The 24,567-nt window shown below is 37.3% G+C and overlaps 1 protein-coding gene across 11 annotated transcripts in view; it reads left to right on the top strand.

Moving 5' to 3' along the window:
• Positions 1–24,567, top strand: part of znf385b (zinc finger protein 385B) — a 299,871-nt gene that overhangs the window by 62,039 nt on the left and 213,265 nt on the right. For 7 of the 11 annotated variants that reach the window (XR_015498761.1, XR_015498762.1, XM_087266084.1 and 4 more), the window contains one exon: positions 18,782–19,099. Coding sequence is in view for 6 of the 11 variants with exons in the window: in XM_087266084.1 (XP_087122210.1) it covers positions 18,784–19,099 (316 nt within the window). In the remaining 5 variants the exon portion in view is untranslated. Of the gene's footprint in view, positions 1–16,261; positions 16,392–18,781; positions 19,224–24,567 lie in introns of those variants that run through there. The other 4 variants (XR_015498760.1, XM_087266083.1, XM_087266090.1 and 1 more) reach the window with 3 other exon arrangements.

Genomic DNA, 24,567 nt, shown 5'->3' with positions numbered 1-24,567 from the left:
AGCATAGACTGCTTGATGAAGGGATAAACTGGTAGAAAAAAATATTGATGAGTGGACAGATAATCAGATGTATGGATGAATGTATAGACTACTTGATAGGTGAATAAACTAGTAGATAGATGGATAGATGGATGAATTTATGGATGGATGGATAGAGGATGGATAACCTGGTAGAAATGTACATGGATGGATAAATGAATGGATGGACAGACAGAAACTGAAGCAGTTTGATGGATGGATAGATTAATTTATGGATGGGTAAAGCATCGATAACCTGGTAGAAACATACATGGATGGATAAATGGATGGACAGACAAATACTGTAAGCAGATTTATAGATGAATTTTTGGATGGATGGATCGATGGATGGATAACCTGGTAGAACCATACATTGATGGATAAATTGATGGATAGGAAGACAGATAATCGAAGCAGATGGATGGATAGGTGGATGGATGTATAGATTTATGGATGGATGGATGGATGGATGGAAAGAGGATGGATAACCTGGTAAAAACATACATGGATGGATAGACAGACAGATACTGAAGCCGTTTGATGGATGAATTTATGGAAGGATGGATTGAGGATGGATAACCTTGTAGAAGCGTACATTGATGGATGAATGGATGGATGGACAGACAGATACTGAAGCAGATTGATGGATGGCTAGATAAATTTATGGATGGATAAAGCATAGATAACCTGGTAGAAACATACATGGATGGATAGACAACTACTGTAAGCAGATGTATAGATGAATTTTTGGATGGATGGATGGATGGATGGATGGATGGATAACCTGGTAGAAACATACATTGATGGATAAATTGATGGATAGAAAGACAGATACTCGAAGCAGATGGATGGATGGATGGATGGATGGATGGATAGGTGGATGGATGGATAAATTTATGGATGGATGGATGGAAAGAGGATGGATAACCTGGTAAAAACATACATGGATGGATAGACAGACAGATACTGAAGCCGTTTGATGGATGAATTTATGGATGGATGAGTAGAGGATGGATAACCTGGTAGAAACATACATGGATGGATAGACAGACAGATACTGTAAGCAGATGGCTGTATGGATAGGTGGATGGATGGATGGATGGATAGATGGATGGATAACCTGATAGAAACATACATGGATGGATAAATGAATGGACAGAAAGACAAATACTTTAAGCAGATGGATGGATAGATGAATTTAAGGATGAATGCATGGATGGAAGGATAACCTGGTCCTACATGAATGGATAAAGGGATAGACAGACAAATACTGTAAGCTGATGGGTGGATAGATGGATTAATGGATAAACTATGCACTAATACATACATACATACATACATACATACATACATACATACATACATACATACATACATACATACATACATACATGGATGGATGGACAAATAATAAGGCGGAGGAATAGATGGCTGAATGGAGAATGGATAAACTTAAAAATATACAGGGATGGATGGATAGATGGACAGAAAGAAATATATATGCAGATTGATGGATAAAGACTACTGGATGGATGGATATATGGATTACTTGATGGGTGGATAAACTGGTAGAAATGTACAGTACATGGATAGATGGATGCATAACAGACTAGCAGATAAATGGATGGATGAATGGAAGGACTACTGGATGGATTGATTGATCAGTGGATGGATGGACTACATGATGAATGGATGGATGGATAGACTGACAGATATATAGATAGGTTAATGGATGAATGAATAAGCAAAGGGATGGACATGGTTGGATGGATATATGGACAGATAAGCAATCAGTTGGATGGAGACATTTATGGCTGCATAGATGCTGCACAAATGAATATTGAATAATTTATGCATTATATTTTGTCAATTATTAGTCATTTATGTATCAATTGTTTGATATAGTTAATGTATAGTGTTGTATACATATTTTTACACCTGCATAACACTAAGAGTAATATTATAATGATATCACAGCCCTCTTTGTTGCTTTAGTGTAATTATTGTAGTAATGGAATAAGGTCAATATAATAAAGAACAGGGCTCTTTCTCTTCTCTTCCTCCCATTTATTTATTCATTTATTTGTTCATGCGTGCATCATGTGTCTCCCTGCATCACTGCTTGCTTGGATGGATTGACCTGTGAGCACCTGATTAACTTCCTGTTGTCTGAATCTCACCATTGATTGCACGTGACATGCCTGAGTGCGCAGCTCTCCGCCTTAAAGACGAGGGAGGACGGTGGTTGGGGGTTGTAGCTGGGAAGACGTTTCATTCACTCAAACATGAAAACAAGGCTTTGCTCAGCCGGCAGCCTCACCTTTGGCCTCAGGCATACATCTGACATGACCACAGCTTGACACTTATCTTATCGCATTTGTTTTAATGCAATAATAACCTGACCTTTAACAGGTGCATAATGGGTAGAATTGAGAGAGGGAGGGGGAGAAACAGAGAAATGTTGATGTCCAGCAAACAATTTTGTGTTTAATAGACATCTAATAGACATCTAAACGTAGACAGCTTGGCTAAAACAAGCCCAGAACTAGACTAGTCGTCAAAAAGACAGATTAGACAGACAAAGCATTTTTTGTTTTTAAAAGATGTCTAATAGATGTCTAACAGACGTCTAAACATAGTCGTCTTGGCTAAAACTAGGCTAAATTTGGGCTGTCAGTGAAAAATCTAATAGACGTCTAAGAATAGGCCGAAACTAGACTAGTCAACAAATAAATGAACAGAAAGAAATGAATGACTACACAAAAAGTCTGTCAGATCTGTCTATTTGATGACTAGTCTAGTTTTGGGCTATTCTTAGATGTATATTTGATTTTCACTGACAGCCTAAGTTTAGCCTTGTTTTAGTCAAGCTGTCTACGTTTAAATGTCTATTAGATGTCTTTTAAACACAAAATTGTTTGCTGGGTTTGTATGTGTAGTCATTCATTTGTGTTTATTTGATGACTAGTCTAGTTTCAGGCTAATCTTAGACGTCTAATAGATTTTCACTGACAGCCCACATTTAGCCTTGTTTTAGCCAAGATGTTGTTTAGATGTCTATTAGATATCTATTAAACATCTTTAAATACAAAAAATGCTTGCTGGGAAGTCGGTCTAATGAACCTAAACGAATGAACCTAAACGAGCACATGTCACTCCGCTGCTAGTCCATTTGCACTGGCTGCCAGTTGCTGCTCGCATCAAATTCAAAGCTCTGATGTTTGCCTACAAAGTGACTTCTGGCCTTGCTCCTTCTTATCTGCTCTCACTTCTGCAGATCTATGTGCCCTCCAGAAACTTGCGATCTGTGAATGAACGTAGCCTCGTGGTTCCATCACAAAGAGGGAAGAAATCACTTTCGCTCACGCTCACGCTCAATCTGCCCAGTTTGTAGAATGAACTCCCTAACTGCATCAGAACAGCAGAGTCACTCGCTATTTTCAAGAAACGACTAAAAACTATTTAGTCTCCACTTCACTTCCTAATCTGCAATTGCCTCTCTGGATATCACACTAACTGTACCAAAAAAAAAAAAAAAATTACTAATACTTTCCTTCTTAGACTTTACAGACCTGAAACTTGCCTATAGCACTTATTCATTGTTGCTCTTATAGTTGTGTAAGCTGCTTCCTTGTCCTCATTTGTTAGTCGCTTTGGATAAAAGCGTCTGCTAAATGACTAAATGTAAGTGTAAATGTAATCGGTCTATTTCACTAGTCTAGTTTTAAGCTGTTCTTAGATGTCCATTCGATTTAGATGTCTATTATATGTCTATTAAACACAAAATTGTTTGCTGGGTTTGTATGTGTAGTCATTCATTTCTGTTTATTTGATGACTAGTCTAGTTTTTCTTATTCTTAGACGTCTAATACATTTTCACTGACAGCCCACATTAAGGCTTGTTTTAGCCAAGATGTTGTTTAGATGTCTATAAGATATCTATTAAAACATCTTTAAAATACAAACAATTGTTTGCTGGGAAGTCTGTCTAATTGGTTTAATTGACGACTAGTCTAGTTTTAAGCTGTTCTTAGATGTCTATTAGGTTTAGATGTCTATTAAACACAAAGTTATTTCCCAAGTTTGTATGTGTAGTCATTCATTTCTGTTTATTTGATGACTAGTCTAGTTTTGGCCTATTCTTAGACGTCTAATAGATTTTCACTGACAGCCCACATTAAGCCTTGTTTTAGCCAAGATGTTGTTTAGATATCTATTAGATATCTATTGAACATCTTTAAAATACAAAAAATGCTTGCAGGGAAGTCTGTCTAATCGGTCTATTTGACGACTAGTGTAGTTTTAAGCTATTTTTAGATGTCTATTAGATTTAGATGTCTAATATGTCTATTAAACACAAAATTATTTGCCGGGTTTGTAAGTGTAGTCATTCATTTCTGTTAATTTGATGACTGGTCTAGTTTTGGCCTATTCTTAGACGTGTTTGGACTATTCTTGGTTTAGCCAACATGACACTATGTTTAGACATTTATTAGACATCTTTTAAAAACAAAAAATGCTTGCTGGGTAGCACGAATGATTTGACAGTACACAATGAAAAATAATGAAAAAATATGCATCAGTCAATGCCCTGCCAACATCACATTCTGCATGCCAATAGAATGCATTTGCAATGAATGTTCTCACACTGTTTTAAACCTCTCGTTGTGTCATGTCTTGCATCAAAATTTGCATCAGCTTTAGGACTTGGCTTAATGATTAAGTGAAATTTTGCATTTTGGTACACACTTGAGCAGCTTTATGCAAAGTTCAACTTTATCTTAGAAAAGTCAAGTGTTTATTTAAGTAAATAAGCCTTTCGTCCAGTATTTCTCAGTAGTGCTGTAATGGATTCTATTTGTGCGCTTTAGATCAATATCAAGATCAAAGTCAAGATCAAACTAATTGATTGTTTCAGTATGCCGTTTCCAGAAAAATACATACAGAAACTGTTTGCACAGTAGACCTGGTTCGTAAATCTCAAAAGGCCAGTTTCATGATCAGCCACATTGATAACATTTTATGGTTTTTGGGCTTCTGCTTAGATCTGTGAACTGCTTCAATATTACTTTATTTATGGCCTTCCTATGTATAGAAAGGACACAGAGTATGTATGGTAACTTCAATGACATTGATTACAACATTAATTATTAATATTTCGTAAAAAATATTACGTCGTAAATTAAAAATAAGTCGTAAAAGTTCTAAAGTCTTGTAATAATGCCCAAAACTCTGCAGGGTGTATTTCAATATATTCCTTATAAATTATAAGTTTATAAATACATGAATTTCTTTCAATTTCTTGTGCTAGCTATATTGCTAAATGTTATGTAAATTAAAAACTAACCTGTTACTGATTTGTCACGCAGAATTAAATTCAGACGACTCAAAAGCGTTGAACAACAGATTAAAATGATTATTGTGTGGCTTTTTAACTAATTACAGATTATGTAATGAATAAATGAATTAGAAAATAAGCCAATACATGACTTAAAGGGATAGTTTATTTAAACATTACAATTGTTATCATTTACTCACCCGTCACTTGTTCAAAACATACTTCAATTTCTTTTATTGTTAAACACAGAATAAGATGTTTTGAAAAATGCTGGTGGCATCCATTGACTTCCATAATGCGTATATATTTTTGCTGCTTTGGAAGTCGATGGGTGCCAGCAACCAGAATTCTTCAAAATATTTTCCTTTTTGTTCAACAGAAGAAAGAAACTCACAGATGTTTAAAACCACACAAGGAATAATAAACGATGAGGTAATTATTATTTTTGGGTGAACTATCCCTTTGTCACCATTCATTCATTCATTCATTTTCCTCTGGCTTAATCCCATATTTATCAGGGGATGCCAAAGCAGAATGAACTGCCAACTCTTCTGGCACATATTTTATGCTGCGGACGCCTCTTCAGCCGCAACCCAGTATTGGGAAACACCCATACACTCTCACATTCACACGTGCACTCATCCATTACGGCCTATATAATTTATTCAATTAACCTATTGCGCATGTCTTTGGACTGGAGCACCTGGATAATATTCATTAGAATAATCACCTAAGTATATTGTGTTAACTGATGTTATCTGAGTTTTTTGTCATGTGACGTCCTGGAAAAAAACTATTGGCTATAATTGCGCGACACTGGGTTCTCCATGAAAACGCAGAACAATCTGGTCATACAATATTTCCATCTGTTTCAAGCTATTTGGATCATGTATCAAAAGAACAAAACCGTAATCTGATCATAAACTGTAAATTGTGATCCACATTCTGCACCCAAAGCTGTTTTTTAGTCATTTATAACTATCCTGTCCATGTCAGAGCTACAATTCGACAAAATTTCCACCTATCCTTATATATTTCTCAGCTATTTAGCCATTGCTAATAGCATTATAGCGTGAAAGTGTCTGCTTTTATGTTTGGTGTCTGTTTGTTTTGCTTACATTAATATTTACTGGTAAGGAAAATCTATTTGTTCACTTTTGTTATTTATATTTTGACTTTGCATTTTAATTTATACATAACTTGCAAATTAGAATAAAAATGCTATAAAAGCATACAAATGTTCTGACAGTTATAGGTACCATAGATTATTATAGGTCACTGAGTATGTTTATATGGACACCAATAATCAGATTTTATTACAATTAAGACAATACTCTAATTAAAAGTCTGTAAACAGGGATTTTTTGATTAATCTGATTAAGGTCATAATTGAACTAAATAGAAATCAAATTAAGGCATGACGTTTATCAAATTATTTGCTATAATATGAAATATGGGATCATGATAGGAATATTCAAAAAGCAATGGAAGGATGTACCTTAATCATATTGTTGTCTAATTCAGAATAAGGCAAATAATTGAATTACTGATGTCCATGTAAACGTAGTCAATGATGCTACCATTTGGTACAATCCATTTCTCTTTTTCTGACTGTTCTTCCTGTAAAGGAATTTTTGTAGAAGCACAGCCCAGGAGTGTCTCTTCATTGCTTGGCGATACTGTATGTTATTGCACAACAATTGTTTGGCTTTTTGGCAAATAAAGAGAGAAATTACTCAGCCCATGACTTCATGGCCCGGTCAATGGAATGAACCGGCAACCATAATTTTCAATAAAGGCTCATTCTGAAAATGTAGCCCTATATACGTTTCTAGAGATCGCGAATTATGTAACCAGAGCTACGTATGGCTGCATTTCGTCTTTAAAGCAAATGCTATGGGCCGGTATGACGTCGTTCCTCTTTTGTGCCTACCAGTTGACCACTTACAGTTGAAGTCAGAATTATTAGCCCCTCTGAATTATTAAACTGTTTGTTTATTTTTTCCCCCAATTTTTTGTTTAATTTCTAAAGATAATATTTTAATAACTCATTTCTATTAACTGATTTATTTTATCTTTGCCATGATGACAGTAAGTAATATTTGACTTGATATTTTTCAAGGCACTTCTATACAGCTTAAAGTTGCATGTAAAGGCTTAACTATAGGTTAACTAGGCAGGTTGGGGTAATTTGGCAAGTTATTGTATAACGATGGTTTTTCTGTAGACTGTCGAAGAAAAATGTAGCTTAAAGGGGCTAATAATTTTGTCCTTAAAATGGTGTTTAAACTGCTTTTATTCTAGCCGAAATAAAACAACTAAGACTTTTTCTAGAAGAAAAAATATTATCAGACATGCTGTGAAAATTTTCTTGCCCTGTTAAACTTCATTTGGGAAATATTTTAAAAAAGAAAAAATGAAAAAATCAATGGGGGGCTAATAATTCTGGCTTCAACTTTACCTCCATATGGACGGCTTTCCCGCTGTTACCAGTTTGTCAGGTAGCTCGATACGTACGTAGGTGGACTTGAGATGCAGGGTGGAGTTGACCGCGATGGCTGGATTCGAGTCAGGCGAAGAACGGTTCCAGAAAACAAGTAAAACAAATACAAAAGCTAAAAAAATAAATAAACAAGTAAATAACAGAGTGAGGATGTGGTCAAATCTGAAAACGTAGTAAAAATCAGATGAGGGCTTTTCTTTTTCTGGATTGCTTTTCAAGTCACTGCAGTTGGGTTGACGGAAGGGGGTGGGTGCTGGTCAATTGGTGCTTTTTAAAATACTATTGGTTGGGTTTAGGGAAGGGGGAGGGTTGGGGTATCGGTCTGTTCTGTCATTAAATCAATCAGTCGACAGCGGCCTCTGGTGGATTTACATGAGAACAGCAGGAGCGAATGACACTCTTGAGAGAAATTTGAGATCTTAAAAAGCATAGCAGCTTCTGGTGGACTCGCGAAAACAAAATCTGCAAAAAACATAGCTGCTGGGATGTATTTTGCTCTCTCCAGAAATTTATATAGAGGTACGGAACGTAATCCATTATGTAATCCACAGCGTAATTTGTACCTGTCAGAGGGGTGATCCCATAATGCTCTCACGTGATGTGAAAACTATAAACAACCAAGCATTAAAATTGCATGCAAACATATTACTACAGTATTTCTGCAGTGTATAGTATGCAATTAGTTAATACTAATTATACAGTATGCACGTGCAGAAATGCCATGATGACCTCCAATATTTGCATAATATGCATTATACATCAGAGCACACAGCACGTAATGTAATGCAAAATGCAATGTGTTTAAAGTCTTTTTACATTACTGTCAGCAGTGTTTTCATGCTACTTTATACCATGCATGTTATGCAGTACGTATGCTTGTATTCTGTGTGTGTGCACATTGATGTGACACCAGAGCGTTGGAGAGGACACTAGGGGAAAGTAAATGACCTGTAGTGGTTGATTGGTTGACCGCTAAATGAACAGATGTGTCTGTGATGTGAAGTGAACAGCCACGAACTGAGCATCACAGTCAGTTTACGTCCTCCAAACCCCAGGACACAAACCGCACTGCATATCTGGAAACCCTGCTTGCGAATACAGGTCATCGAAAACCACTGCAGCTTCGCCTTTTTTTTTTTTTTTTTTTTTAAACTCACTGGCCTCATTTCCTCTGCAAAGTAGAGCAAAGCTCAAGCTTAAGTAATAGCTGGGAGTCAGAGAAATAGATTCGCAACATTGAAAGAAAGTGATTAACATCAGGGATTTCCACTTACAGTTTTTCTTTCTCTGAATACAATAGGTTCCTGAGGAAGTTTTAAGGAACGGAGGGAAGATGAATGGGTCGAGAGGCATTGGAAGTTAGCGGAAGTTTATCTGCAGGGATTAGAGTGTGCAGCTGCCCACAGAGATTACCGAGACAGTGTCAGGAGGATTACTGGACAGAGACGAAACAGAGACTCCATGTGTGCCACCTTTGTGCTCGCACATATGTCTGGGTCATTTCGCTCTCCAATCGAAAGTCAGAAGTAGGAAATTTCTTTCCGCTTGAAGACAGCTGGATTATTTCCACAATGTGATATGAAAAAAGATATCAGTCTGTCTAATCTGTCTGTATGTGAAGAGTTCAGATGAACTCTTCCAAGTTCCATCTGAATTTTTTTACTGTATATGAGCATTTTTTTCAGCCTCATGTTTATGTTTACTTATTATATTTTATAGGCAATAAAAATAACCTATTCATCACTATGAAAGTGAAATTACAGAACCTACAGGACCCTCATCAACCATCGGAGAAAAAAAATTGTTTAAAGGGGCTAATAATTTTGTCCCTTAAATGTTTTTTTTTAATTATTTTTTTTATTAAAAACTGCTTTTATTCTAGCTGAAATAAAACTTTTTTTCAGAAGAAAAATATTAGCAGACTGTGAAAATTTCCTTGCTCTGTCAAACATCATTTAGGACATAATTAAACAAGAAAAAAAAATTCAAAGGAGGGCTAATAATTCTGACTTCAACTGTATGTATTATATAGATGCATTAAACACAGACTGATATATTTCAAGTGTTTAGTTTAACTCTGTTTTATTGATGCATATTAGTCAGAGTTACAGTTTCAAATATAAAGAATCACAAGACATCAACTGTTCCAACATATCAGCAGAAAACAAAATTAGTTTCTTCCTTTTTGAATCAAACAGTACACTTATATATTCTTGCATCAAAGATAATATTTAGGGCAAAATGGAAATAAAAAAATATATAATAACATAAATAAAATGACATAAATAAAACTCAAATTGGGCTGTACAGCAATACAGAAAATATATAAATACAAATATGCAAAAGGTACAGCAGTAATAAAAAAATAAATACAAAAATGTTAAAAAAGGATAAAAGAAAGGGAAAAAACCCAAAAGTAAACATGCATATTTTCTCTGTGCTCTCCATTTGTAACTAAGCCAGGGGCAAGGAAAATAGGTCAGGTATAGTGTTTATATTTCAAGTGTTTATGTATTTTAATTTCAATGATTATGGCTTACAGCAATGAAAACCCCAAATTGACCAATGAAAAAAGGATTTTTAACACAGAAATGTTGGACTAAGGAAAAGTATGAACATTTACTGCAGTCAATGCTTCCTCTTCACAATATTTGACAATAATTTAGATCGGGTGACTTCGCTGGTCAATCAAGCACAGGGATTTAAATGAGGTATTACTATTTTTGGCAGTGTGGTCAGAAAATGTCAGAAAATACTGAATTATTTATGCTATGCACATGGATAATGTAATAAAGCTCACAGATTAGACTAGTGTTTCCCAACCCTGTTCCTGGAGGCACACCAACAGTGCATATTTTGGATGTCTCCGTTATCTGAACCGTTCATTTCAGGTTTTGAGTCTCTTCTAATGTTCTGATGATTTGATTCGGGTGTGTTTGAATAGGAAGTTGAAAATGTGTACTGTTGGTGTGCCCTCAGGAACAGGTTTGGGAAACACTGGGTTAGACAAATAGATTTAGATTATACAGAGAAAAAAGTCTCGCACAATTATTTTGGCATAATTATTTTCGATACCTCACCATATTCAGTCAGTATTTCATGTACAGTACGGTCTTACTCTTATAAATATACCCCAGTACAGCAATTGTGGGTCCCACACTTTATATTAAGTGGCCTTAATCACTATGTACTTAGATTTTAAATTAAATCAGCATCTCCTGAAAGCAATTTTATTTTATTTTTATTTATAATTTTATTATTTAATTTTATTAATTTGATTTCATTTAATTTACTTTTTTTTTTTTAAATTTATTTTTATCTTTATTTTATTATTTTTATTATTTTAAATAATTTTTTATTTTAATTTTATTATTATTTATTTTTATTTAATTATATTTTTAAATAAAATTTAAATTTTATAATTTTTAACTTAATTTTTTGTTTTGTTTTGTTTTGCAATAAGTCTCAATGGTAATATGGCCAGAAGACTTAAGTCATTCAAATTGTGGAGTAAAATAATATATTGCATTACATTTCAGTTTATCTGCAGTCTGTCTTTTCTTACACACATGCATGCGCGCAGCAGTGGATTTCATCCTCGGCATGCTCTCAAAAGTGCAGCTGACTCAATTGGTATCTTTGTTTCTTTATCCTCTATCATCCAGCCCAGGAAGCCTCCAGCTGTAGCATTAGTGCGGACTGACTAGATGTGCAGTTTTATTTTTGCTATGAGATTAAAAAGATCACAATTTACCAGAGCTCACCATTCCCCTTTTGCAGTTATCCATTACGCAGTCCATTTAGTTGAGGCTTGAGAGGTCGAGGTTCGAGAGGAGGCTTTATGTAATGTATTCAGTCCCGCAGAACCCTAGACACACAATAACTGTTTTTGTGTGTGTGTGTGTCTGTGTGTCTGCTGCTGCTGTTGCTGACAGGTATAAGCTCTTCATAGTTGCTCATGCCCCTTTGGATAGAAAGTCTTCCTTTCATTCACTCTCTTGCATAAGACTTTGTCTGAATTATTCTGGACGCGGTTTAAAGCAGCTTTTTAAAACCGATTGTGATTCTTCCTCATTAGCATTTTCCAAAGGTTTCTCATCCACACTAAAATGTCAGAAAATGCTGAGTTAATCTTGCTCTATATTTGGATAATATAATAAAAGTTCACGGAGATTATACAGAGAAAAAAGGCTCACTTATTTTTTTTTTGACATGATCATGATTTTTTTTTTTTAAAATTCCTCATCCCTTTCAGAAGTGTACACTCAGTGGCCACTTTATTAGGTACACCTTACTTGTATCAGGTTAAACCCCCCTTTGCCTTCAAAACTGCCTTAATTTCATCGTGGCACAGATTTAACAAAGTACTGAAAAAACTCTATTGGATTGAGATCTGGTGACTGTGGAGGCCATTTGAGTACAGTGAACTCATTGTCATGTTCAAGTAACTAGTTTGAGATGATTCGTACTTTATGACATGGTGCATTATTCTGCTGCAAGTAGTCGTCAGAAGAGGTAGGCAATTGGTACTAATGGGCCCAAAGTGAGTCATGAAAATATTCCCCACACCATTACACCACCACCACCAGCCTTAACTGTTGACACAAGGCAGGAAGGGTCCATGCTTTCATGTTGTTGATGGCAAATTCTACAATCATAATGTTGCAGCAGAAATTAACACTCGTCAGACCAGGCAACGTTTTCCCAATCTTCTATTGTCCAGTTTTGGTGAGCCTTTGTAAATTGTAGCTTCAGTTTCCTGTTCTTAGCTCACAGGTGTGGCACCTGGTGTGGTCTTCTGCTGCTGTAGCCCATCCACCTCAAGGTTGGACGTGTTGTGTGTTCAGAGATGCTCTTCTGCAGACCTCAGTTGTAACGAGGGGTTATTTGAGTTGCTGTTTCTATCAGCTGGAACCAGTCTGGCCATTCTCCTCTGACCTCTGGCATCAACAAGGCATTTGCACCCACAGAACTGCCACTCACTGGATATTTTTTCTTTTTCTTACCATTCTTTGTGAACCCTAGAGATGGCTGTGCGTAAAAATCCCAGCAGATCAGCAGTTTCTGAAATACTCAGACCAGCCCGTCTGGCACCAACAACCATGCTACGATCAAAGTCACTTAAATCCCCTTTCTTCTCCATTCTGATGCTCTGTTTGAACTGCAGCAGATCGTCTTGACCATGGCTGCGCCCTGAAATTGCATACTTCCATACTATATAGTACACTAAAATCAGTATGTGAGCCGAATAGTATGTCCGAATTCCTAGAATTCAAAAATCAGTATGCAAGAAGTACCCGGGTGAACTACTACTATCGGGGAGATTCTTAAGTGTGCATCCCATGCACACTGCGCTATCCCATGATGCCCCACAAAAGAATTTATGAATGGGAGTGAAGCACGCAACTGACATGAGTAGGTCACGTGACAATGACAACATGGCTAATGTAGTATGTCAGAGTTCCATTCATACCTCTTTCATTGATACTTTTCTAACAGCCGAGTAGTACATTTAAATTCAAATGGAGTACCTACTGAGTAGTAGGCGGTTTTGGATGCAGCCCTTGTCTACATGTCTAAATGCATTGAGTCACTGCCATGTGATTGGCTGATTAGAATTTTGTGTTAATGAGCAGTTGGACAGGTGTACCTAATGGGGTATATGCCGAAGCATGCTAATAGGACTTTTAATTTGCCATTAACCTGGGTTAAGCGCTTCCGGCGAATTGATTGCAAATGCAAAATCCGGTGCGTTTAAGGTCTGTTTTCTTTAAAAATAAGCAATCTCCACTAGCTGAGTGATATCCGATTTAAAGTGGGTCTCAGATTGTACAAGAAGCACTGCATTAAATTACATTTCCCCCGCCATATCTTTATAATATGAGCATTTATATTAACCCAGTATATTCAATGGAGCTTCTGCGTTAGCCTGCCGATTCTGACGGGCGCGTGCGGGTAAACGGCTTTTTGTCTCGTTTCACGCTTGAGCAACTAAATAAATGCTAAAATTTATTTAACTGAACGTATTTTAATGACATCACAACATCGATGCTGTGTAAGGAACCGTATAAAATGGGAAAAAGTTCACAATAACAGGTCACCAGAAGTGTATCAGCATGGGAACAGCACTAGCTCAGCATATACCCTATAACGTGCCTGGTGAGTGTATATTTGACAGTGATTGTGAATCCCACTTTATACTTTATATTAAGTGGCCTTAATTTCACTTGGTACAATACATTGATCATCTACTTGTTACAATGCGCTTAAATAAAAAAAATCTGCATGTAATCTGCAATTATTTTCTGTAGTTCAACCTTACCTGTATCCCACCTTAATAGCACCATAAATGTTGTGCAATACAATATGAATGGGTTAAGTACGATGTTAGCACAGTAGTAAAGCCAATTAATAAAATGTTATTTAATGATTTTTTTAGAGGAAATGTGTATATACGGCCTACACTTCACACAAAAAGGGTCCACCAACCATTTTCTCTCAGAAATTGCTGTTGTATTTATTAAAATAAACGACAGGTGTAAATTGTTAACTGATGTAAGTCTATAATGTAGGGGTTTTCATATTTATGTCCATAGGAGAGGGCCTTCAAAAAGCTTGTTTTTACAGGACAAAAACACTGTGTCTGTGTGGGCAGAACTACATCATTCTGTTCCCAAACAATGCATCATACTATGAAAGTTCAGCTGTGAGTTTACGTCATTGTTTGGGAAACCCACCCCTGACTGAGATTTACTTAATGTGCTGTGGTTATAGGTCAGGGAAGTTGTAGGTGAGTTTTATTTTTTATTTTACCACCGATTACACAATTCCTTTGTTTTTGCAAACTATTAGCCTGAATAAACTGACGATTAACTGTGAAACAAAATAAAATTGAGAGGTTAATGATTTTTCTTTTTCACAATGTGAAGTTTAATATATGAAACTAATTTCGAGAGGAGTACGCGCTCATGATTAACCCAGCTGGCTCATATTAGCTAATCACGATCCTCCAATCAAAGGATCCCAAGTTCCTATATATATATCCTCCTTTTCCATTTACAACTATCTTTGTCTTGAAGAAACCCCCTCCTCCCCCTTCTTCCACCTTTATCCAAAATATTTGGCTCGGCGGCCCAGCAACCAGCAGGAATTCCAATGGCTCTGGGTCCTTACTTGAGCATTTGGTGTTTCTGCTCCACAGCTGGCACGTTTTCCCCGGGGTTTCCGGTTTTCTCTCAAAGCCTAAATACGCTCTGCATTATAGACCGCTTAAACCTAAGTCTCTTTACTAGTCGTCTCGCTCTTAGGAAGTTCACTGTGGCCTTAGCTGCGGGGGAGTTTGAGATCGCCCTGAAAATTAATTTATCTCCCCTCGCCCCACAAAGGGAGGGAGCCCTGGACTCGAGGATCCCTTGAGCTCAGGGCTCACTCCCGGGACAGCATGCCAAACAAGCTTTGGTAAGTCAAACTCTGTGAACTCTAAGTGTGAACTCTTGAACTCTTCAACTTATTTAGCATGCTTTATGCAGCAGATACCCTTCCAGCCACAACCCAGTTCTGGGGAACACTCATACACTTTTACATTTACTCACACTCAAACACTATAGTCAGTTTGGTTTCTTCAATTCTCCTATACCGCATGTCTTTGGACTGTGGGGGAAACCGGAGCACTACGCGGAAATGTGGTGAAAAACCATGTGAACGCAGGGAGAACATGCAAACTCCACACAGAAACACCAACTGGGGCTTGAACCAGCAACCTTTTGCTGTAAGGGGACAGTGCTAACCACTGCGCCACCATGTTGCCTGCCAGAAAAGAATCATATTTTAAATATCATCCAGGTCTTTTTTGTAGGCTAATGATGGAAAGGACAACAAATTGTGCTGCATGTGTTTTGAGTATTTGCTGCAGGTTTGCATTGTGAATATTTGCAACATGCGTTGAAGGGGTTTTCTTAATATTCTGGTGTTTTTTCCATCTCCGTTTTCTTAAGTTGCAGTGAGTTGAGCCATCTCCGCCACTGTAGTTTTGACTACAATAGAAGACATCAGCTCAAGTCAGTGCAGTGCTGATTTCGTTACGTGGTTTCAAAACCGCAGAGAGCTCATCAGTTCTGAAATTCTCCAGCTGAGCTATAAGCCGCTTTAAGAAGGACAGTAAAGTCATTCTGTTGTCATTCTCACCCAGTAATGTTAGCGCAGTCAAGTTGATAAATGCAGCGAACATTAAGAGCCGTGACCATGAGGTATGTGTGTCGGGTCTCTTCTCAAAGGCAACAGATGGGCACAGGAGGTCAGTCCACAGCTCTGTGCCCGCTCCACAAGCAGGGAAGCTTGGCTTGAGCGTGCGGTGGGGAGGAGTCAGAGCTGAGGGAGAGAACATTCAGCCACCCGTGTAGCCCACACAAGAGCTCCAGACATCTACACTCACACACACACCTTTCCATTTCTCGACATTGGTGGTTTTAGGATGTAAACACTCCCCACCTGCTTTCCTAAAAGCTCAGTGTGGGGTGATGCTCAATTCGGAAGGTGAGTCATCTCGAGACTTGGTTTGGATTAAACAATTTCCATGCTTCTATCTAGGCTTCTGCAGGGTCTAGATTGGATATGCAGTCGGCCAGAAGTGCGATATGCACATTAATGTAGCAGCATTTTTTTATGATAGTGTATAACAATAATTAAAATTTTTGCTGTTCTGTGATAGTTGGGGTTGGAAAAACTACAATTTATTGGGTAATTTAATAGAGAGCATAAATAATAATAATACTGTTTTTACATTACTGTGACAGTTAAGTTTAAGGTTGGGGCGGGGGTAGACGTTAGTAAAATACAGTAACTAGGAAATTTAATAAATAATATAAATTAGTCCCATTAACTTCCGGTCGTAACCATATCTGATCTAGCATCAACCCTTCTGCAGGTATCAATTTTTCTTGTTGGGATTAATTGCTGAAGCTTTTATCATGGTACACTGTAGAAAAAAATCTGTTAATTTACAGTTTCCATTTTTTGTGATTGTGTTTTCCGTTTGTTTATGGTTGTGAATTGCATCATGGGATGTTGATCTCTGCTCTGTCGACTTTTATTGTTTAAAAATCAACTCTACAGTTTAAATATTTGAACTCCTGCATCTAGACCGTATGCGACCTGCCGACCGGATGTGATGTATTCCAGTGTTGTTCAAGCAGGTCTGTGTTTACCAGATAAGAAATAGGACTTTATTTGGTTATTTTTTAAATCCAAAACATATATATATATATATATATATATATATATATATATATATATATATATATATATATATATTTCTATTCATAAATGTAAGTAATAAAGTAATAAAAATAATGTTTATGTTGTCTCAACATTCCCTCCAATATTTTAGCGCTCTGAGTTTCTAGTATTCATTTATTCATTCAACCATAGAGAATTGCTTTTGCACTCCTTTATTTCGGACACTGCGAGAACAGCTTCTCTCCTATGGTGCACGTCAGAACTGAAAATTCTGTGCGACTGTCACAAGGGGGCGAATTCCGACAGTCGTGTCCAAATGTCGTGTGCAGTGAAAAGGCGGCTTAACTATGACTGCATTTACACTGCATGGTTCAAGTGACTCAATTCCGATGTTTTTTTTTCTAGCATGTGGCACAGACTGAATATGGCCCATGTACGTGTAAGCAGGAAAAAAGCACATGGATTTTAATCAGATTCAGGCCTTGTTCACATGTGGAAATGTATCCGATATGAATCAGATCCGTACCCTTGTGTCTGCAGTGTAAGCAACTAATAACTTTACTTAATTAACTAGTAGCTAATAGCTTGATTCATTCATTCATTTTCTTTCGAGCTAGTCTCTTTATTAATCAGGGGTCGCCGTGAATGAACTTATCAAACAAATGTTTTATGTAGAGGATGCCCTTCCAGTTGCAAACCATCACTGGGAAACAACCACACACTCTTTTTCCCACACATAAACTACGGACAATTTAGGTTATTCAATTGACCTATATTGTAACACATGTCTTTGGACTGTGGGGGAATTCAGAGCACCTGAAGGAAACCCACACGAACATGGAAAGAACATGCAAACTCCACACAGAAATGCCAACTGACCATCCGGGGCTAGAACCAGTGACCTTCTTATTGTGTGTGTATATATAAACATAGTTAACCTGCACCTATATATTGTTGGCGCCAATAGCCTAGTGGTTAGTGCGTCGACACATAGCACCGAGGTGCTCGCAGCGACCCGAGTTCAATTCCCGTCTCGAGGTCCTTTGCTGATCTTTCCCCTATCTCTGCTCCTCACACTTTCCTGTCTCTATATCTCCACTGTCCTATCAATAAAGGTGAAAACCTCTAAAAAAAAAAAACCTGCACCTATATTGTGTATTAATGATGTCTGTATACATGTTCAATGAAGTATCTTTGCGTACTTCGTGTTGTCCTTGAAATCCTTGATTGTTGACATCATCTCTTCAAAGTTCTTGGATCTCATCAAGTCTCTAGAGGCCTCGGTATGGGCATCCCCAGGTGGAAATCGAGAACAAATAAAATTATCAGCGTAGCAGCTGTTCATAATGGATTTGTGGATGAGATAATAAATGTCTATGTGAAAATGAAGTGCTATAAATTAAAATAGGAGTTATATAAACAAGCATATAAAACGTAGAAGTATTTCTAACAATGTGCCTGGTGTATTGAGACAGAAAGAGTGTGTCCTATGGGTGGTTTGTTAATCCCACTCGCCATACTATATTTATGTGATGCGTTGCATGTATGCTTTACTAAAAAGATAGGTCTTTAATCTAGTTTTGAGAAAGTCACTGAAAAAGTGTGTGTGATATCAATATGGTGCATACTCATAATCACAATATATTGAATTATCTACTTCTAATCCTCATCGCTTTGTTGTTTCGCAGGTATGAAGACCCCTTTGAGCCCCACCCAGCTGATAGAAAACGGACAGCTGTGCTTTGCCATCCCTGGCTGTGTGGAGGTAAAGGAGCCCACTAATGCCAACGTAGACATGCAGCTGCAGCAGGAGAAGAAGAAGCTGCTTTACTCGCTGTGTGATGTCTGTAACATCCAGCTGCACTCCGCCGCTCAGGCCCAGGTCCACTACAACGGCAAGTCTCACCTCAAGAGGGTCAAGCAGTTGAATAATGGAGAGGTGCCCAAAGCAAGCGCTAGCTTGGCTCCCACTTCTCTGCAGTCTCTCAGCAGCAGCAGCAGTCAAGGTAAGACCTCCAGAAGCCTGGGGGAGAGCTTTGAGATGACATGCTCTGTGCAAGCGTACACAGCTCTGATGCTAATGCGCCCAGAGTTAGCATTTGACTCAGAGGGCCCGGATTGTCATTTCATGTGGCATTTTTATGAAGAGTGTTTTCTTGAAGCCATAGTTCACTCAGACATGAATATTCCGCCGTCATTTACTCCTCACGTCATTTCCAAAGCTGTTTGTTTTTTTTGGTCTATCTTTGTCTACTTCCTTGGAGTATTTGTCTTGTTTCTAGATTCTAGAAAGATTCTCAAATCAAGGAGTATTTTCTAGACAAGTAAAAATACGGGCTTGTTTTCAGGAATAACAAATAATTAAAAAAAAAATGTTTTTTTTTCCTCGTTAAAATAATCTAAATTATCTGCCAATGGATAATTCATTTGATTCTCAAATCAAGGAGTATTTTTTTTCTAGACAAGTAAAAATAAGGGCTTGTTTTTTTTTTTTTAGGAATAATAAATTATATATATATATATATATATATATATATATATATATATATATATATATATATATATATATATATATATATATATATATATATATATTTTTTTTTTTTTTTTTCGTTAAAATAATCAAAATTGTCTGCCAATGGACGGGGTAAGTGAAAAAATCTCGTTTACGCTTTGAAAAAAGATAATTTTGCCCACCCAACTGACAGATTATTTTGCTTGTTTTAAAGAAAACTTTCTTTATTTTTGCCTTAATAATTCTGAAAACAAGACACTATTTTTTACTTGTCTAGAAAATGCTTTTTTAAGCCTAATATTTACCAATATTTAGATATTTGTCATAGAAACCACCCAAAAACTCAGGCTGCGTCCGAAACCCCATACTTCCATACTATACAGTACGCTAAAATCAGTATGCGAGCCGAGTAGTATGTCTGAATTCATAGAATTCGAAAAACAGTATGCGAGAAGTACCCAGATGACTTACTACTTCCAACGAGATTCTGGAGTGTGCATCCCATGCATGCTGCGCTATCCCATTATGCCCCGCGAGCGAATTCATGAATGGGAGTTAAGCGACTCAAATGACGCAGGTACGTCACGTGACTATGTCAAAATGGTGGATGTAGTACATCCGAATTCCATTCATACTTTTCACATTCATACTGTATAGAACGTACTTTTCTAACGGCCGAGTAGTACGTTTAAATTCAAATGCAGTACCTACTGAGTAGTAGGCGGTTTCGGACGCAGCCTCATTGTAAGAAAAACATTTTTTTGCTGTGTATTTTTTTTTTTTTTTTTTTGTGCCATGCTGCAAAAATTAGACATGATAAAGGTTCCATTTCAATCTTATTTATGAGTGACTTATGAAATACTTATTTCACTTATGTTCATTTTTATTTTGGAACAGAGCAGAATTTAAATAGAATTCACTGGAAATTAGATTTAGAAACGTTTGTGAATGAACAAGTGATTTTGAGTCCTATCTACTTCACAGAACTCATTTTCACAGAACTAATTACAAAGTAACTATCAGATAGAAGTTAACTAGCTAGAAATGACACAGGACTCAATTAATTGGACATTTAACTCATTGATACAGCATCATCATCATCATCATCATTAGTGATGTCATGCAGGTGCTGGATTAAAAGCTTCTGCCTTATAATTGGTTTAAGATTAAATTAATTTAATCTTGTTGCTGTAAATAATGAACATTGCATCCGTGGGCTAGTATTTTGCTCAAAATGATGATCTGTTGCTTGTTAATACATTTTGATAGTGTTGTAGCTCTTATTACACACATTTCTGATGCTGTTTGTGAATTTTCGCAACAGAACCATAAAAGAATTGACATCCACAGTTGGCTAATGATGAATCAAACTGATTTGAATCTCAAGTTTAAACCCTTTGACTGATGTATCTGGTCATATATCCAGCTTACTAAATTATAACTTTTTTTGTTCAAGTTCTTATCACTTTTATATTAGATACAGTATAGTGGTCAGGATATGGGTTTGGAGCAACAATTCATGATGATGTCGATAATGACAGATTTTCATTTCTGAATTAATTAAAGCAGACATTTTGCAAAGCAAGAAGCATGGTTACTTCTTTCTGGTTAAATATCTTGCACAGGTGGTGACAATTTTAGCTTTTATGGGACTCGAACCTACAACCTTTCACTTTCAGGTTCTGAACATTAGATCCTTCAGCTAGCACTACTGTATATAGCACTATAGCAAAGTGTTTATTGTGTTGTGTTCCTCCTTAGTTTTTCTTGTTTTTTTTACTGTGTCAGAAATTAAATGATTATTATTATTATTAATATGTTTTTTTATTTAAGAACATCTTCCAGGTAGCAAAGAATGCTGGCCCAGATTTGGTTTAAAGCGGGCACAGCATGCATTCATCTAGCTCTGTCATATAGCATGTGGGGCAAACATGACACAGGTTTGGCAGAGGTGGCACAAGACATGGGCCAGATGTTAAATGTTGTATTTGGCCCAGATATTAAAAATGTATTGGTGGGCCACGTAAGATTGGCTTATCCTGACCCACATTTAAAATTCTTTAATTCTTTTTTTTTTTTTTGAGTGAAGAAATATATTAATAGACAAAATAATTTCCACCCTTCTGTTTGCATATTGCAGTGCCTTCATTTTAATCCAGAAAACAATGAAGATTTAATTGTTTGAGTTATTAATTATTCTTGTCCTGTATGTTGCTACTGGAATTTGTCTTTCAGACAGTGGCCCAGTTTAGGCTCAGTTATGGGTTATTAACCTGACTAAAACTTGACCCAGACATGGTCCATGTTTGGCCCTTGCCTGGAAGCCAGACTTGGTCCAATCATGTACCGTAAATCACTGCGGCATATGAGCCAAGCGAACACTGATTGTGTGGGCCAGAGCTGGGCCAGAGAAATTTTCTATGTGGGGGTCACTGAAAACACACTTGTTTTCTTTAGCTTTTAATCATGTGCTGTAAGTTTACATATTTCTTTTGGCTCCTTGCTTGTTTGCATTTATTTTGTGTTTTTATGTAGAGCTCTTTGTTACCTATGGTGGTTAATTGAAAGTGGTCTAGAAATAAAACTGAGTTGAGTTGATTTATGATTAATAATATTATTGGGAAGTTATAGTTACCCATAAATAGTGCCAATTCTGGTCATAACTTTATGGACATAATTTCAAAGTGCCTTGGCCTGGAGAGGGTCCAGTTCGGCGACCACAGGATTTCAACTCTGTTATTCAGACGTTGTTATGTTGGCTTCATCAAACATGGACCTTCAGCATGCACTTGGGGTGGTTTGCTGCTGAGTGTGATGCGACTGGGATGAGAATCAGCACCTCTGAGCCCATGGTGCTCCACCGGAAAAAGGTGGTTTGCCATCTCCAGGTTGGAGGGAAAGTCCTTACCCCAGGTGGAGGAGTTCAAGTGTTTTAGGGTTTTGCTCATGATTGAGGGATGAATGGAACGTGTGATTGACAGGTGGATTAGTGGAGTGGCAGCAGTAATGTGGAAGATGTATCGGTCAGTTGTGAAAAAGAAGGAGCTGAGCCGAAAGGCAAAGCTCTCGATTTACCAGTCAATCTACATTCCTACTCTCAGATTTGGGTCCTGACCGAATGGACAAGATCTTTTATACAAGTGGCCGAAATGAGTTTCCTTCGCTGGGAGGCAGGCCATACCCTTATAGAGAGAGTGAGGAGCTCTGTCACCCAGGAGTAGAGCCGCTGCTCCTCCACATCGAGAGAAGTCAGCTGAGGTCACTTGTGCATCTGTTTCGGATGACTTTTGGATGCCTACTTAGGGAAGTTGTTCCAGGCATGTCCCACCGGGAGGAGGTCTCAGAGAAGACCCAGGACACGCTGAAGGGACTATATCTCTCGGCTGGCCTGGGAATGCCTCGGGATGCCCCCAGAGGAGCTGGAGGAAGTGTCTAGGGAGAAGGAAGTCTGGGGTTCTCTCATAAGACTGCTGCCCCCGCCACCCGGCCACAGAAAAGCGGATGAAAATGAATGGATGGCGCCATGTTTTATGGTGCTATATTTTCAAATAAAACATTAATTTGTGAATCATTAATGGAATATTTTAAACTCTAATACATTGCAAATCTTGACAACATTTATGAGTGTTGCCTTCAAAATTATTATTATTTTATATTGTATATAAAAATAACATTAATGCACAATATGAATAATACACAATACTAGAGCATATTTGAATGAATGAAACCATTGTAATTGGCTATGGCAGATGAATTCTCTACAGGGGGGATGATTGCTTGCATTCATTGGGGAATTCTGTGTCACTTTTCAGTTGCGTTTGTGCCATGAGCTCTAGTTCATTTCTGACCTTGCTCAGAGCAGAACCAAGGCTTGTGCATCATTTTTGTAACCTCTTGGGTGTCTCTGACAAATACAGTCTTTTTTTTTTCCTCGCTTCTCACATGGACTTTCAAGGGTAATGTGTCTCTTTAACAGGCCTGTGGTGGTGCTGGCATGTGTTGCTGGTGCAAATGGCAGCACCTGCACTTGACCAGTAAGTGGCAATTTATCAGTGTGTTCACAGTCTGGTTGGTGGGTGGAACAAAGCTATTCACACTGTTGAGACTATAAAATAAGAAGATGAATCTGTATTAATGGCTCATTCAGTTTATGAGTAAGTTCCAGATGCATGCCAGGTTACCTCCATGTTTAAACAAACGGGCTTATGTTATGCCCGTTGCCTGGGAAATCGTTTGGGTTGCACTGATGCAGGATGGGTATACTGATGGAACCATGAGAAGTTGGCGCTGGACTGGCAGGCGAGACTGTGGCTTTCAGAGCGGTGTCAGAGCGGTGGTGACCAAACTTTCATTAGATTGCTGGAAAAGTAGCACACAGGCTACAGACGTTAGACAGCATGTGTTGGACTCCATGGGAAAACTTTTGCCTCTTTTGAAGGGCCGGCCAAGGCTAAATGGAAATCTTTATTCTGTTTGAAGAGCTTATTGCACTGTTCGCAGGTCTATTATGTCATAGCGAATTTTGTGATTTTATGAATGCTGGTAAAATAATCTGTGTGCTTTCCCTTTGAGGAAACCCAGATATGATTTTTTTTTGCCACCAGTGTTACTCTACTATTCATTGTAAGAGATGTGTGTTACATTTTTTGGCTATGTGCACAAGAGATGGTTTAAGGACTTGTTGATGAATAGATCATTAGTTTACCATTGTGACATCTTTCAAAGGGTGGCCATGGGTTCCTAAATAGTCTTAAAATGTCATGATGTTTTCTTTATAAATGGACTTAAAAAGTCGTTAAAAGTCTCGAATTCAGATTTGATAAACCAAAATATATTTTAGTAACATTTCCACCAAAAAGGTATATGTTAATAAAAAATAAAATAATAATAATAATAATAATAACAATAATAATAAAAATAATAATAATAATAATAATAGTCAGTCTGTTGGACCCAATA

This window comes from Danio rerio, chromosome 9 (genome assembly GCF_052040795.2).
Source record: "Danio rerio strain M-AB ecotype USA chromosome 9, GRCz13ab, whole genome shotgun sequence".
Lineage (NCBI taxonomy): Eukaryota > Metazoa > Chordata > Actinopteri > Cypriniformes > Danionidae > Danio > Danio rerio.
This window is presented reverse-complemented; position numbering and strand designations above follow the sequence as displayed.